Source organism: Verruconis gallopava (assembly GCF_000836295.1).
Source record: "Verruconis gallopava strain CBS 43764 unplaced genomic scaffold supercont1.21, whole genome shotgun sequence".
NCBI classification, from domain to species: domain Eukaryota; kingdom Fungi; phylum Ascomycota; class Dothideomycetes; order Venturiales; family Sympoventuriaceae; genus Verruconis; species Verruconis gallopava.
In genome coordinates this window covers 490,487-506,626 of record NW_015622157.1, presented here as the reverse complement: position 1 = coordinate 506,626, position 16,140 = coordinate 490,487, and the positions used below count along the sequence as shown (strand labels likewise).

Here is a 16,140-nt window from a genome sequence, read left to right as displayed (position 1 = left end):
ATGTCCTCGAGCTTGGACTGAGACCCCTTTTTCCACCATCTTTTTTTTTTTTTTTTTTTTTTCACCTCTCGACGATTTAAAGGGCCCGGTTCCAACAGAATAAATAATACGGGGGAAACTCAACCTCTAAACATAGGAATGCTGATTTTTTTCTAAGTAGGTACCTTGATATGGTGGAAGCGATCCAGCAACTATATTAAAATGATATATGGATAACACCACAAGGCAATATCACACCCGTCACAGCACTGGCAAAGATAAATTGCATCAAGTATTATCGCAAGTTATCCTTACGCAAGCGGGCAATCTATAAAGCTTAACAGATTTTTTTTTTTTAAAAAAAAAGGAATGCCTTACGTAGATAGTCACTCTCCAATCAAAAACTCTAGTGCCTTATGATAAGGTGGTTGCAAGCTTCGCTTCTTCTCGTTATTCTGCGGAAGACGCAATGAACCCTTTGCCATTAAGCATGCTGCTCTTTGTAGATGGTATGCTTTAGAAGCCCTAGCTGGAGATTCTACGTGTAGCTGAGATCGCACAGAAAGTAAACTCGGCAGTTAAAGTAAACAAAAAGCCAACATCAAGGCGGTCTTGCGGCAGACAATGTATATGTGTGCGGTGATCTAGAAGAAGAGAGTATTCCATTTACCCCTTTCCCTTCTCGAAGATGGAAGGAAGAGCGTAGGGGGTAGAGCCTGCGCAAAGGCGATGAATCCAAAGACGGAAAAGAAGGAACGATTCAAATCGGACGAAAAAGAGAAGCGTGTAGTTATTACAGCCAGATACATGCCGCCATTCAAACCCGTGCCCAAGGTCATCGAAAACGCCCGCGATCGAGAAGATGACGCACCCTGCGTTGCGCGTTCTGTCATAGCTTCATAAACGCCATTTGCATGCCAAAAAAAAAAAAAAATACAAGAACCAAATAAAGAAGCAGGGTTTTTCCCCCCCCCCTCATATCCTATTTCGCTCGTCGAAGGAATCTCTGGGGTCGAATGGGTCTCTCAACTCGCTGCTTGGCGTTCCGTACCCGGTGCTCGTCTCTCTGCTTAGTGCGGCGCCGTACTGATTGCTGTACGGACTGGGTTCCCTCACGTTTATTCTCGGAACGTCCACTGGCGGTGCGGCCTGTGGATTGCCTTGAGCGTGGCTCAATAATCCCTCTTTGTCGCCATGTTCGTCGCTCATGGTTCTCATGGGCGGACCAGGTCTCCCCCTTGAACCGGCACGCATTGTGCCCATCTCTTGCTCTTCCACCAGGTCGTACGAGGGTGGCGCGCCACTGTACGCCGTGTCCACGCTACCAAACTTACCCCCAGGATGCCGCATGCTGCCCTGCCGACTGGTTTCGTACGAGATGTCCTGCTCTCTATACCGCGATCCATAAAACAGCCATTTGAAACCCCTTGCTGCCGCCTTGACAATGTCCCACACATTGAACGCGTCCCACAGCGCTTTCGAACCCAGGAATCCGCCTTGGTAGTGTATGGCTGGGTCTGGATTTTTAGTAATGTCGTACGGCTTCCACGAGAAGGCGAATATGTGAAGGACGGCGAAAATACTCATCTCAATCGCGAGGAGCATGGACGGGATGCCGACTTGAATATCGGGGTATGCGACTTTCTTCGTAGGCTTAAGTATCGCGCCACCGGGGATCACGGAGGAAGAAAGCATGGAGATCAAGATCTGTAAAGCAAAGTGAGCCGGATACGGCCATGAAGAAGAGAAGCTGATACGTACAGACTGCCAAAAGCTAAAGAAGATGACTAGCTTGATACACAAGATCTTCAGGAACGGCCTGTACTCGGCCAGATCGTCCTTGAGTTGCAAATAAAATTGAATGAGACAGTACATGGCTATCGTGACTGACAAGGCCTCGAATGTCATGACCCAGACGTGGCCAAAGGCCGGGCTGAGTGAAGATTCGCAATAACGCTTGAAGAGCTGCGTGATCATGGCAACGAAGCTGAAGACGACGCGGATGAAGCAGTATTGGAAGACGCTGACGTAGATCACCTATCGGTTGCATTAGCACCCCAGTTCGCAGCGCAACGAATCTGACGGTCGCACTCAGGCGTTGAACGCGCGAGCGAGATTTGGAAGCCAGGACGAAGTGTTCGAAGCCCGCGAAGCCGCCGTTGTGTCACGCTCATGGGGTCAAACTCACATTGAACCACGTCAAACCACTTCTCGGCACTCTAAAAATGCCCTTTTCCGCTCCACCCGTGCACTTTTGAAGCCACGAGACGGGCAAGATCCAGTTCCTCAACGGCCTGCCCGCGGCTCCAAAGCGGCGGAAGTACTCCTTCTGATCGTGCAGGTCCTTCTCCAGATAGTGGCACAGCAGGGTGAAAAAACTGGCTATGGCGAACGCCTCGTAACAGTCCCTTAGAACCTCCCAGTAAATTGCGTGCTTGTAGTAAACGTACGAGACAAAGGATATGCAGGCATAAATGGGTATCATGAAGAGGATGCGAATGATGTGCTTCTGTTGGTGCGGGACCGAGTAGTGGGTTGCGTGCATGAACATGAGGCCGAGTGCTATTACAGTAGCAACGAGGGAGAACACGGCGGTCACGCTGAGGCCGACGTGGTGGAAGGTGATTTTGCCGAACAGCGGCTCTTCTTCCTTTACTGCGGGTGGATCAGAACGGTGCGCAAAGCATGCACAAATCGGACGTGTGCGTGTGTGTGTGTGTGTGCAGAAGACGTACCCATTTCATCACCGATGGTGACGAGAGAAGTATTACAAACGACCATATTGGCGGTGCGACGTTGAAGGCCAAGCGCTTCTGCGCACAGTCGTTGGAAAAAGATCCGCCGTTGGGTTTCGAGATGCGTGTCGTGGTGGAACGGCGGCCGTGACGACAAAAGAGAAAGGTGGCCGGCTCTATTCAACAGATGGCGAGACAGCACGACGCAGCGCACATGAAGCTAAACACCGTAGCTCGCGACTCTTTGGGAGATCGGGCTTCGTTTCAGAACGGCAGGCTGGCAGTTGCTATATGGTGCAGAGCGCCAGGCTCAGCCGCAGCAAGCTGCAATTGGCGCTCGAGTTGGAGCGGGCAAACGGCGGCGGCCACAGGACGGGACGCGGTGTGGGAAGGACAAGAGGAGACGGAAAATGCGCGCAGCCCGTCGCCGTGGATAATCGGACAGAGCGAAAGGTAAAAGAATGAAAACAGCGACAGCGACCGCGATGGAGAGAACGGCGAGCTGTTGTGGCGCTCCTTTGATTTGGGGAGTGGAGGAGGACGAGGAGGAGGAGGAGGAGGAGGAGGAGGGAGACGACGCTGGCGTCTGTGTCGCCAGGGGGCCCAAGGAGGCTGAGGCGCACGCGTCGATCCGCTAACGTTCCTGCTAAGCCCTTACGCTCTTACGGTGCCAGTACGTACTCCTCCTCGACACTTCCCTCGCCATTTGCTTGCTGAGCGCGACGTGCACCCCGCTGTTCGAGGACATGCCCAGCATCCAAGCCACGGGGCGCTTGGATCCAACAAGATTTCGATCTGTCGTCTTGGTTGGTGCTTAGCGCGACTCTCGACGCCGACGACAGCCCTTTCTTGTCCGCCGGGTTACCGCCTCCACCCTTTCGACGGGCGTTCTCCAGCCCTGCCCTTGGTGGACTGCGTGCGCTCCTGTGCCTTCGGCATGCGCGCCTTTGCTGCACGCGTCCAGATCGACCGACCCGGGCTCGAAACAAGCGCACAAAGGTCGTCTTTCGGCTGTGTTTGACATCCCGACACAGCCTGCCTCTTGGCACTCCACTGCTCGTCTCGCCTAGCAGTCGAATGAGCATGGCTGATCGTGCTTCGTCTGAACCCTCCTCCTCCTCCCATTTCAACCACCACCGCCAGCATTCCCGCTGGGGCTGCTCATCAGGCCCGCCTCTTTTCCCAACAACGTTTTGGCCCGTGGAATTCGAGCAGCGCTTTCCCGGTCGGTCGTACGGCGCAGTCTCACACGGCTCGCTGTGCCGTCTTCACTGCAAGTACAGCCTTTGGTGCCATGTTGGACCCGGGCGACGCTCAAAGCCGCAAAGCCTCTTGTGATTTCCAAGTCACTCTTTCTATTCCTCTAGGCCGTTTTTTTTTTTTTTTTTTTTTTTTTTTTTTTTTTTTTGAGATCACGCACGTGTGGCACATGATGTCTACACCACCCGTCCCTCGTCTTTCTTTTCATTGTACGAGCAGTCCGCGGAAGGGGCCTCTGTCTTTTCACAACGTGCCGTCGCATAGAACCCCTTTCTCCAGGCACCTCGCTCCGCGCCGCAATGAAGCTCCTTTTGCTCGCGCTTGTTTGATGGAAAGCCGATCGTGGGATCTGGCCTGGAATTTTTTTTTTTTTTCCCATGCGGCCTTTTTCCCAGGACCGCGAAAGTGAGCCGCCTGGGAGAAGTTCCGCGTTGGAAAAGAAAAGAAGGGGAAAGAGGAAAGGAGAACCAACGCGCTGTAGATCAGCGGTCAACTTTTTCAGCGTGCCCTCACTCTACTCCCCCCCCTTCATCAGCGCTCGCGATGACTCCTTGTTGTGGCAGTCACATCGAGTTTGAATTGTGGCTTCTCCTGAGAACGGACACGGGTGAGCACACGGCAGTCTTTGTCCACCCTGGACAGAAGATCTGTGATCACTACAAGCTGTCCATTGATCGTCTTCAAAAGAGCGGCAGTAGCACGTGACACTTTCATGGAAATAGTTTCTCTACGTGAAGAAGAGCTCGTATCGCGGGTACACGTCGAAGCACGAAGGGAGCTATCAATTCAGCGTAGAATCACACCGCTTCAGGGAAAGATCATTTGTCACGCCAATTCCAATTCATGTATACGAAAGGATTCAGAAGCACAGTGACTGCGTTGTTAATAGTTCAAATTGATGGTCTGCGCTTAAACCTTTGTCCTTTTCCTACCGACTCCGAAAGATGAACACTGCTAAATAATCAAAAAGCGGCAAATCTTCACACGCAGCTAAGGCTTCATTGCAGTCTTCCGTGTTTGCCAAATCATGTTTCCATCAAGCAGCAGCCGCAGCAGCCGCAGGTGCGTTCTGCTGTGCAGGATCTAGCATCCCAGGTGCGTGGCCTTGATAGTCTGGCAGGCCGGGGTGCACACCAACCCTTTCCTTACTCAGCAGATCGACCAACAGCGGCGAGGGTTTGTTGTCCCTGTTTGGCGCAAATATCGATTGTGCACGCTTGTACTTGCTCACGCTGTCAATGTACGCGTCGAACAGGTATGCGGAATCGAGCGGGCCGCCCTTGGCTTCCGGATGGAACTGTGCAGAGAAGATAGGGCGGGACTTGTGGATCATACCCTCGTTGCTGGAGTCGTTCAGGTTGACAAAGTACTCCTTCCAGTCAGGTGGCAGAGTTGCGGCGTCAACCGCGTAGCCGTGATTCTGGGAGGTGATGTGGCACTTGCCAGTGGTGAGGTCAAGCGCTGGGATGTTATGGGCACGGTTGCCATACTTGAGCTTGATGGTCTTCGCCCCCGCGGCGAGGGCTAGCAGTTGGTGACCCATGCAAATACCCATGATGGGGACTTGCGAAGAGTCCATCAGCTTGCGAAGGTGATAGACTGTCTCTTGGCAGTGAGTCGGGTCACCGGGGCCGTTGGAGATGAAGACGCCGTCAAAGTGGTGCGCGACCTTGTGGATCGGGTAGTTGTAGGGGAAGCAAGTCACTGACGCACCACGACTGACCAGGCTGCGGAGGATGTTCTCCTTAACACCGCAGTCGATGAGGGCAACGTGCAAGTCACCAAGCGAGGAGCTCACGTGAAAGGGAGCCTTCGTCGAAACCCGCTTAACCAGGTTAATGGCCTCGGGGTCGACGTAGGCCTCGTCTTCGTCAGCATCGTACTCCTCACCGATAGTCAAGCGAGCAAGCGAAGAACCTTGCTCTCGCAGATAGGTGACGATAGCCCTCGTGTCCACTCCGCTAATGGCAGGAACACCCTCCCTCGCACACCATTCACCCAAGCTCTCCACAGCAGTCCAGTGGCTGTGTTTCTCAGCGACATCTGCCACCACAATGCCTGCAGCCTGAATGTTGGGCGACTCAAAGTACCTAAGCAGGCCGTGCTCGTCCCTCGCTGACGAGGGCACTCCGTAGTTGCCAATCAATGGCTGGGTGAAGACCAAAATTTGGCCACGGTATGAAGGATCCGTCATGGACTCAGGGTAGCCGACCAGCGAAGTGGTGAAGACGGCCTCGCCGGAGACGTTGGCCTTGGCTCCGAAGGACTTGCCATGGTGAATCGGGCCATCCTATGACTCACATCAGCGTTTCGCCCTCAATGCACGTTCGAATGACATCTGATCGATCACGTACCTTGATCGTGAATGTAGCACGCTCGTGCGAGACGGGTGTAGCCCGTGGCCTCGCGGCAGGTGGCTGCCTCGTAGCATTCTGCGTGACCGAGGCCATGAAGCGGATCTGGCTGCCAACCCTGCTGGCCTTGGACAAGCCATTGGCCCTGAAGAGTACGTTCTGAAGCATCTTGATATATCGTCCCGTGTGATTCAAAGGGCGATCTTTAGTTTACTGAAGCCTTCCAAATGTGATCTGTGGTAACGTTAGTCATACCGATGACACGACGCCCGGGCGGTGAGCGGAGTGCAATAGAGTTCGAGCGTACCTGAAAGGTAGTCCTGCATGAAAAGACCATGGTCAGCAAAGCTCTGTATTCATCTTCGTGGACACGTTGACAATGGTAGGGCGCAGTTTGAGCGATGGGGTGAAAAGTCGGCGTGAGTCCGACTTCGCGCTCAATCTCGCGGTGAGGAGCGGTGATTGATAAGGAGGGCTCCCTTTGACGCCCCAACAGTTGTGGAAGCAGAAGAAAAGCACAGAAGAAACGTACCTGGGAGGTGAACACGCTGGGAGCAGCACGCATAAGGGCGCGGTGGGTTCTGTAACAACCCTTTTTGCAAGGCGGTCTTGGAGAGGAATGATTCTGTGGAGGTGAGAGATTGGGCGGCGAGGAAGGACGAGAATTTGTCTGAAAAATGACGATGCGGTGGGGAAAGATAAGTGCATGCCGGAACAGGGATTCCGCTTGTGGTTTAGGCCCATCGCCGTCGGCGCTTGATTTTTTTTTTTTTTCCCTCTGGTCACGCATGTGCTCTCTTCGCTCTAACTTACAATGCCAAAATAAATCCTCTCTGACTGGTCCGAAGAACGGATTCCCCACACGATCCTCTCTGCAAAGTATTCGCCCAGCTGCGTGCTAGCTCAGAAGGTTCGTTTCGTCGTCCGACCAGCTGTTCCGACACGCCTTGCACCCGCCGGACTTGGTTTCCGGCTGCCCGTGTTGACGTGATCCGGAGACGATCGCTCGAGCGACGGCCATGTCTTGCACGTTCTTTGCACATTTGATGATGTCTATTGACAGACGCCGTACACTTGGCCTCTGAAACGGACGTGTTCACAAGGATAGCGCGTTCATGAAATATGAACCAACGCTGCTGCATAAACTCAAATTGATGGCGGCCACTGTCATCAGATTTCATAACTAAGTACAGCATGCGGCAAAAAAAAACCAACGTGTCTAAATTCGAGTTTCTTACAGTGTGGCATGTGACTATGTACAGATATGCGCGGAATGGAGAGCCTAGGGTTGAGGTATGGCAGGAGGATTCTGCTTGAACACCATGCGATCGTACTGCTGCCACCACGGTGATCCAACGCCTGGGTCCTCGTCACTGCTGGTCGGTGACTCTGTCCCTTTGTGCGTGTCTATATTCTTGGGTCGAGCCAGACTGCCCAGCCCGAAGCGATGCTCTGAAATTTCCGTGACGACCGATGACTTTGTGCCGTCCAGATGAGAAGGGAATCGTGTTTCGATCAAGGGTTCAGCCGCCGAACGATCGGTGTTCAGCACGGGAGTTTCGCTTCCGTGGACGTTGATTTTTGTGGAATTTGGTGTAGGTCGGACAAAAGCCTGTTGGAGAGGATGCTGCTTAGTATCGATGGGTGTGGGCAAGCGCTCAACATGCAGAAGGCCTGCTGTTACAACAGTGTCGTCTCGTGACCGTTGCTCTGGTGGATCCGTTGCCGTGCGAGTATTGTGGCTGATTCGTCGGAGGTGATGCGTCCATGACCATCGCCGTCTGCCCCTCGCGGAAGGCTCAGGGCTAGGTGCACGAGATGGATTTTGCGAAGACGAAGGGGGGAAGCAGTGTCGCGTCATGGTGCTTATGGGTGAGATGGTGGTTGTCATCGAATCGTGGGAACCTTCCCGTGAGCGGGCGTCTGAACTCGCAGAGAGGTTGTCGCAACCTATGGAACGAGCGGGGGACCTCGAACGCGATCGCGTCGGTGATCGGAGCAATCCGCGGAGTCCAGTATTCGTCGATCGCATTGAAACACTCCTTGCTGGCACAGGCTTGGCGGAGGTTGCAACGACAGAGCTGAAGTCGTAGTGCTTGGACCAACCTTCGCAGAAGTACACCCACAAGCCGGAAACGATGATCAACTTGCGCAGCGCGTCGTCCGTACGAATTGTCTTTTCGGGGGCAAGGGGGGAGCAGAATTCCTCGTAAAACTCGAGATGACCTTCAGACATGTTTGCAACAATGGGATGCCTCTTGCTTCCGGGTAGTAGCGTTGCAAAGCTTAACTCTCGAGCCCCTCCATTCTGGACCGCTGCTCTTTTCGACTTGGGCACGTACCACCGTACTCGTTCGGCCGCATTGCTAGCATTCTCGAGAGTATAGCTTGCTCCTCGCCCATCCAAAGTAGCTTTCCAGACTGTTTCGCCCAGCGTTATGTACGCGCTTGGTCCATCTTCTGCAGGTTGGATAGTGCCCAGCACTTCCTGGCCGTTGAGCGTTTCGTGCTCGTGATCGTCTTCCTCTTCAGAGTTCTCGTTCTCATGCTTTCCCTCGCTGTGCTCAGATTTGACGACGACAAGATCGTCCGCACCAGTGCCGTCTTTATTCCTACGTAACCTCCGAAGCTTCTGTCCGATCTTAGTACGCGGGTTGAAACGGGAGCCGGGAACGACGTCGTAAACAGGTCTGTGGAATTTTGGGCCCGGTTCTTGAACTTGGAGCAAGCATTTGGGGCGAAGATAATATTTTCGATCGGCGTTGACGGGGCGTCCTAGGCGGTAGAAAACCTTTGGCTTGTTGGAACTGCGTCGTACTCGGCTTGTGTCGGTAGTTTCGCTCGCGGAGACCGAGGCCGACTCTGACCTCGTGGTAGCGACAGGTATGCTAGGTGAAGGCGAAGGTGACGGCGAAGGCAAGTGAGCTGGTGCCGGTCGCGGTGTGGTATCCTCAGAAGACAGAGGACTCGAGCTAGGTGGTGAGTCGTGGAAAGCACCAGGTATAGTGAACGATCGTATTTTGGCCTCAATCATACGGAGTTGTTCCTCCTCGTCTGCCTTCTCTTCTTCGGGATCTTCCTTCAATTCCGCCATGGTAACCTTCATGCTCTGCGGCCGTGCTCGTTGCCGGGGAGGCATCGTGTTTGGCGACCTAGCCCTGGGAAGGACGGACAGAGGTGAGCGTGGGAGAGGCAAGCGCCGTTGGGCAAGAGTCTGCTGAACATGAGCACTAACAGCACCACCACCTCCTCCTACTCTTGCTGCAGGTGCAGTCGATGTCCTGGAAAATTCGTGGCCATGCTTCGCCGCAGCATCCGCCGTGAACATGGAGAACATGTCCATGGCGGTAGCCGCTAGTTTGTCTTTCAGTCTCAGAAATATAAAACTGCTCCCTACGAAATCGCTCGGGGGCGGTCTAGGTATGCAGCAGTAGCGGCAAACGTAAAGAGATCATGGTCTCCACACTATGCGCAGTACCTAGGCCAGGCGAGAGGAGTTGGATTCCAGACTCAGGCTATGTGGCAGACGACGGAAGCCCGCGGATTCGAGATGGAGAGAGCGAATAGGTTTTTTTGAGAAGTCGATATGTTGCTTAACCGGCTTTGGCTCCAGGCGCCGCGCCAATTGGGCGGTCAAGTCCTTTCGCGCTTCGTCGTTCGTCCGAAATGCCTTTGGACTGGTGGTGTGGACTACGAGGGCAAGGGCGTATGCAGTAGCGCGCAGGCACAGTCCCCCCTCGTCTTTGTTTGTCCGCCGCTGTCGGCGCCGAAGGATCGTTGCACTGGAGCAAGTGGCCGAGGAGCCGCTGGCCAAGGAGCCGCAATTGCGTTGTGTGTGAGATGCGAGCACTGGAAGTTATGTTTCAGGATCTTCGAAGGTTCGAGATGGAGCCGGGTCTGAGGATAGGGTTGCACGAGGCGTTCAGCCTGGGGAGTTATCACGGCCAAGCAGCTCGAGTCCCAGCTGAACACGCTCCTGAACCAGACTTTCGATCGCTGAGGTCACTCCGAGCCAATGTAATTTACGGGATGATGGAAAAGTGATCAGCCCTACGCCGGATGTTCTCCAATCCCGCCCTAGCGTGTGGTGCGAATACGGGACTGTGATGCACCCGTCTCGTCCATCGCTCAGCTCGGATTCGGCACAACTGTCTTCCACACACGTAGCCCAATTTCGACCTGAACAGTCCAACTATCCTTGTACAGGTGTACCTGCACGGTTGGCTGCTTGGCCAGATTGCCAGCGAGGATCCGGGACTTACCCTGCCACTGCACAAATCACGCGACGACTGTGCGATCAAATTCGCATTCAGCTTCGCCCGTGCCAAATAGCGATTCGCGCCCAGTCAGATCGCCTGTTTTCCTGCTGAGGCGTATCATTCTTGTGCGATTGCATATGGGTCTCGGCAGCCCCCGGAACTTAGGCTGCCCATGGAGGAGAGACATCGCTAGCGCTGAGAAACGCCAAGGCGTCATTGTCTGCGTACTTGTACACAGCAAACTATGATCCGTTCGAGCATCGCGTTCCCGCGGCGAACATGAACAAAGAGCTTCAGACTTTGTCTTGAGTGTCTCGATCTGCGAGGTTATGACACCGATATGATGCAGAGGGCCAAGAAATTGGGCGTGCATGTTTTGACCCGCAACAAGGACGAGACGGCCTCGGTCACATTGACGAAAGAGTCTTGGGAGGATCAGGAGTGCTGTCCGTTCACTTTGCGCAACTGTGCGACCCGTGAGCCCTTTGATTTACAGTCTTGTTTAATGATCCAAGTCAGCCTACAATGAACCCGGCTCATTCAAGATTGCCCGCCCCCGGGCGCAGGGTCTCCCCTTAGCAAAGCTGCTGCTTCTAAGAGGCAAATGCATGGCCACACGGATTCTAATTATGCCTCCAAACCATAGCATTTTGTCCACTTCTTAACCCTTTTCTTTCACGTTGCTGACGCTGGATTGAAAGTTTCAGTCCTGCATTCGGTCGAGCCTAATGACTAGTTTACCACCAACCGGGGGAGCTGTGTAGATGTCCATCTGCTCGATGCCTTCATCATCAACAATTGTTGTTGTAAAGTTTGTATAGATGGCAGCAATGATGTACTTCATCTCTGTCTAAGAGTTGGTCATAACATCCGGAAAAACTCTCCTGATTTACTTACGGTAGATGGCTAGGTTGCTCCCCACGCACATTCTTCCGCCACTTCCAAACGCCCAGAACCACCGCCTCATCTCTTTCAATTGCTCCTCGCTTGCATCCAGCCACCTTGATGGTATCCAAGAATCTGGTTTGCTGAAAACTTCAGGATTGCGGTGTAAACTGTGTGCCTGTGCGGATATGCGAATCCCTCCGGGTATCCGCCCATACTCGCCCTCTGATCCAAGATTGCACCCACCTGGAGGCGTGATGCGAGGCTCCGGCCCAGGTATGGCTGATCGCAGGCGCAGTGTTTCCTGAAGGACTGCGTCAAGCAAAGGAAGTGCGTCAAGTTTCTTTGCAGAGGGTATATCGATTGCTTCGGCTATGTTTCGAGCGAGAGATATACGCGGATCTAGGGTAAGAAGTTCCTTTCTCAATGCCGTTTGAATATCTGGTCGTTGAGACAGCTCGTGCACAGCGTAGCAGAGCGTTATCCCGGACGTGTCGAAGCCAGCGGCGAGATGATCCAACATTTCGCTGGCGACTTCCAGACGTCGCTGCTCTGCGTCCATCCCGTCAAATTCCTTGTTCTTTGACATCGCAGTGATCATCTGAGAGAAAACCATCGGGAAGTTGATGCGCTCAGCCGAAGGCACATCCTCAACACTCGATGCCCCCACTTGTCGCATGTACTTCATCGCCGCATCACACATTGAGAGACACCACTGCTCGATATTCACATTTGCCGGGGCAACATGGTCTGGCACCATCTTGAAACCCAATCTTTCCAGAAACGCGGTCAACCTTGGAAGTTCCTGAGGCCAGAAGTTGAATCCTATGCGGCTTGTGTACCAACCGAGAAAAGCCTTGCGGAATTCCAGGTTTTGGATAAGATTCGAGCTACTGACGAGGCCAAACTGGTAGCCTGTAACGAAATCCATTGTAACTGCGCTGAGCTCGCTGTACACATCGAAAGGAACCCCCTGGTTAGCGAGCTCTGTCATTCGTGGAAGGAAGCGATCGTGAAGAATGGAGATTGTGGCAGCCTTCAGGGTTGGAGAGGCCTGAAGGAAGGACTTTGAATAAATATTCGATAACATTCGTTTCCTCGCTGCATGTGCCTTGGACGCCGGCATGCTGAACATGTTGCGTACATTATCAAAGTTAGCAAAAATATCATACCAATCGCCTTTCTCAAATCCGCCAGAGTATACAGTTTGTATGCCCCCTTTGACGCAATTTACACTTATTTCGCGTGGCCCAAGCAAGATGATCGGCCCAAGTCGGCCGTGTGCCGCGTGAATTGTTCTGATTTCACGACGTGACCACCGTATGTACGTGATCCACAAAGACGTAACTCTCGCAAGTGGATGTGCTGCTGGAATCCTAGAGAGAGGGGAGAAGAAGACAGGGTAGAGCACTGTTGTCCACAGGAACCGACAACTTGCCAGCACGAACAAGATTAGAGCCAAAGTGGAGAAAGCCATTGTCATTTTGTTCTAGAGATGTCGTAGCGGCCGTCTGACCAAGCCTAATCAGAGTGAAATATGGCCGTCGACTGTGACTCCGCCCACGCCATCGTATGGTTGCCGCATTCGGCGATAACGTCCCGTCGTGGATGCCGTCGAAGCCTCAGGCAACGAAGTTCCTAGTTCACTTGTTCACAGTATTCGTAGCTGTGGCGACGTCACAAACGCCATCACCTAATAATTTGGACTTGAAGCCTTCCTAACCTTTACTCAAGATTGCTTAGGTGTTACTAGGGCTGATTTGCAGCTTTTTATACCCGGAAGGAATGCTTCATAATCTTCCGGTCGAGCTACTGAATCAGATTGTCACATACCTACCGACCGCACAATCCGTAGCGTACTTATCCAGGTGCAACCATGTTCTGCATCGCTACTGTGAGGAAGAGGGTTGGAAGGTCTTTGTCCAGACCCGTTTCCCGTCCTTCAATATCAAACAGAACTGGAAGGCGGCCGCCCATTCTTTGACCACATACTCCCGTGACCTTGATCGCCACGCGTTCTTAGCTCGATATGTTGAGCCAGCAAATTTCATTGTCAAGCTCCCGCAGCGTGAACTTGAAACCCAGTGGCGTAGACCTCGGGGCCAAACCATGGGATATCAACCCGTCATCGATAGCTACGAGGAAGCTACAGGGTCGTCATGGGACGCAAGGCGTCAGATCCTTGCGTGGAGTGCGGGCGCCGAACTTGTTTTACGTGTGAAAAGCATAGGACCGAAACATAAACCGGACAGCCGCGGCTCTTATTCTTATTCAGACCATTTCAATCACCATACTAGATGGTTTACGTATCGCCCACCAAAAGCCTTGGAGGGTAGGGATGACATTACGAGTCTGAAGGTGCTGAAACACCAGTATCGAAAGGAGAGCTCAAGCACAACAGACGTCGAACATGTCATCTTCGGGACTGCGAGTGGCCACATTTATTTATCGCATCTGGAACTTGATCGAGATTCAACAAAAACCATCGGCGCTATCTTCGAAACTGGTGGCCTTCCTGTACGGTCTGCGGATATCGAGGCGTCCGATGAGATGTTCCTAGCTGCTTCTTTAGGTGATACTCATGTCTCTCTCTACAACATTCCACGCTTTTTATACAACGTTCCGGAGAGGCCTCAAGTTATTTCGCCTTTGTCTGAACTCAATCTCTCAACAGAAGGCCTGCGAAGCTTTCGAATCTGGTCTACTCAGTTCCTCTCAGACGATTTGCTGGCTCTTGGTACCGGCCCTGCACAAATGCCCATCCAACTTTTTAGGGTGAGACCTACTGGATTGCTTCAAGAGCCATACCGCAAGCTTGCAGTTCAAGAAATCGACTTGGAAACGTCTATATATTCTATCAAACCTCTACCGACAAGCATAGGCGAGAAGCACGGCAATGGAGAGCTTTTTCTCTCAGGTGGCTACGATGGCATCGCAAGACTTCATGATCTACGATCTCCTAGACCTTTCGAGTCATATTTCTACGACAGCACAGATGATGGTGCCATGTACTCTATCCTGAATATAGGGCGTGAGCGCTTTGTGGCCGGGGGTGCAAGGCACTCGATGTTAAAGTTTTTTGATATCAGAGTACCAGGAGGTCGGATGTATCATTATGCTGACTCATCAAATTGGCGTAAACGGAAGGTAGAATCGGCGTTATCCGGCTCTCAAGACACTGGGTGGAATGTCTTTTTGAATCCCCGCAACGAGATACAGCAACGGTGGAGTCGAGCGTCCGCTCGGGCAACGGAGTCTCCAGTCTATTCATTATCAACACCATCCTCCGTTTCAGCTACTTTATTTGCTGGAGTTGAGAATCATATTGTTGAGCTTGATTTCATTAGCATGCTGGATAAACATCCAAATCCAATCTTCAGCCGCAGTATTGTACGCGATCAGCAGGGTAACATTAACGTAGCTAAGAGCTGGAACCCGAAGCACGACGTGCTCAACTTTGCAATGTATGAGCACTCACCAGACAACGCTATTAAATTAAAGACTCAAGCTGGTGTGGGATCTTATGCAGGGCAAATTAAAGGCTACGACGAGAGATGGCGGGATTGTTATTGATAGACATACATGGAATTTTTCCCCCCTGAGGGTTTATTCCTTTTCTCATAAGAAGTTCGGGCAGCTCCTATTACCATATCCTTGTCGCGTGAGGCACGACATTCGAATCCTTTTTTTTGGTAGATGTCTAGTCGATAAAGCCTGACTGGACGCGTCATACTTATTGTCGGCGTGATGAAGCCTTAGATATTCCTTAAAAGTAATCATATGTTAAAGAAACCTTTTGCAACTTGTAAGCCTTCTTCATACGCTACGGATACATCCAAGGTCCACTTTCCGGAGCCAGCGCCACGTAGATGATCAAACTGAAGAAAATAAAACGAAAGAACATGCGCAGGAACCCACGCGGGGTGATCGTGGTGGCTTAGCTGACTCTCGATGCCAAACTCGACCTCAACATGCCTGGGAACCCATAGGATGAGATTGAGAGCCTCCAAACAGGTATGAAAGTCTGGGCGATCGCTCACGACAAATGACTTCATCGACACGGAAAGCTTGCGAAGCGCGCGAAGATATGAGAAGCTCTCGTAAGCGAAGCAGCTCTGAAATCGGGAGACCTCGCAGTGGGTGACGAGAACCAAGTGTCGAACCATGTCGAGGCGAAGGAACCCAGGCAGGCCGATGATGGGCTGTCCGCTGTGGCGCTGAGTTCGTGCGACGACTTCGAATGAGTTCTGTCTATAGAGCACACCACTGCCTTCGGCCCGGATTTGAGAGCACGTTGCGAGGATATTGACGTTGGGCCTTCCGGAATGCGGATGAAGTCGGCCGACGACTCCATCTAAGCGAAGGCAGACGATTTTCCCTTCGCCGAGCGACTTCCTGGAGCTTCGTCGAAGTTGTGGTAGGGCGCGTTTTGGTCGTATATGGCTGGAGGCGCGCAATGAATACTCATATACTATCAATCGCAATTCAAGCGGCAGCTGAAGAAAAGGAAATGTAGAACGGCGAGATCTAACTTCGTTACAAGCGTTTCCCAAACGAAGGTGTTGAAAGTAATGTACTCTACTTGCCTATCAGCATGAGATCTTTGAATTAGCTCGAGCAGCGAATGCTTTTCCGCCTCTCCTGAATGAGTCAAGGATCTCGCAGTTT

At 52.5% G+C, this 16,140-nt stretch overlaps 4 protein-coding genes across 4 annotated transcripts; 1 reads left to right on the top strand and 3 right to left on the bottom strand.

Annotated features, from left to right (window-relative positions):
• Positions 1-4,748: 4,748 nt before the first annotated feature.
• On the bottom strand, positions 4,749-6,985 carry PV09_06331 (carbamoyl-phosphate synthase arginine-specific small chain). The gene is made up of 4 exons (XM_016359954.1): positions 6,861-6,985; positions 6,636-6,648; positions 6,329-6,562; positions 4,749-6,264 (listed from the first exon to the last, which is right to left on the bottom strand). Exons 3-4 carry the CDS (start codon positions 6,494-6,496, stop codon positions 5,011-5,013), a joined length of 1,422 nt encoding a protein of 473 aa, XP_016212402.1. The 5' UTR covers positions 6,497-6,562; positions 6,636-6,648; positions 6,861-6,985; the 3' UTR covers positions 4,749-5,010.
• Positions 6,986-7,479: 494 nt separating this feature from the next.
• On the bottom strand, positions 7,480-10,305 carry PV09_06330 (uncharacterized protein). The gene has a single exon (XM_016359953.1). The coding sequence runs from the start codon at positions 9,669-9,671 to the stop codon at positions 7,611-7,613; it is 2,061 nt and encodes a 686-aa protein (XP_016212401.1). The 5' UTR covers positions 9,672-10,305; the 3' UTR covers positions 7,480-7,610.
• Positions 10,306-11,032: 727 nt separating this feature from the next.
• On the bottom strand, positions 11,033-12,992 carry PV09_06329 (uncharacterized protein). The gene is made up of 2 exons (XM_016359952.1): positions 11,485-12,992; positions 11,033-11,433 (listed from the first exon to the last, which is right to left on the bottom strand). Exons 1-2 carry the CDS (start codon positions 12,953-12,955, stop codon positions 11,291-11,293), a joined length of 1,614 nt encoding a protein of 537 aa, XP_016212400.1. The 5' UTR covers positions 12,956-12,992; the 3' UTR covers positions 11,033-11,290.
• Positions 12,993-13,156: 164 nt separating this feature from the next.
• Positions 13,157-15,270, top strand: PV09_06328 (uncharacterized protein). The gene has a single exon (XM_016359951.1). The coding sequence runs from the start codon at positions 13,258-13,260 to the stop codon at positions 15,043-15,045; it is 1,788 nt and encodes a 595-aa protein (XP_016212399.1). The 5' UTR covers positions 13,157-13,257; the 3' UTR covers positions 15,046-15,270.
• Positions 15,271-16,140: the final 870 nt, after the last annotated feature.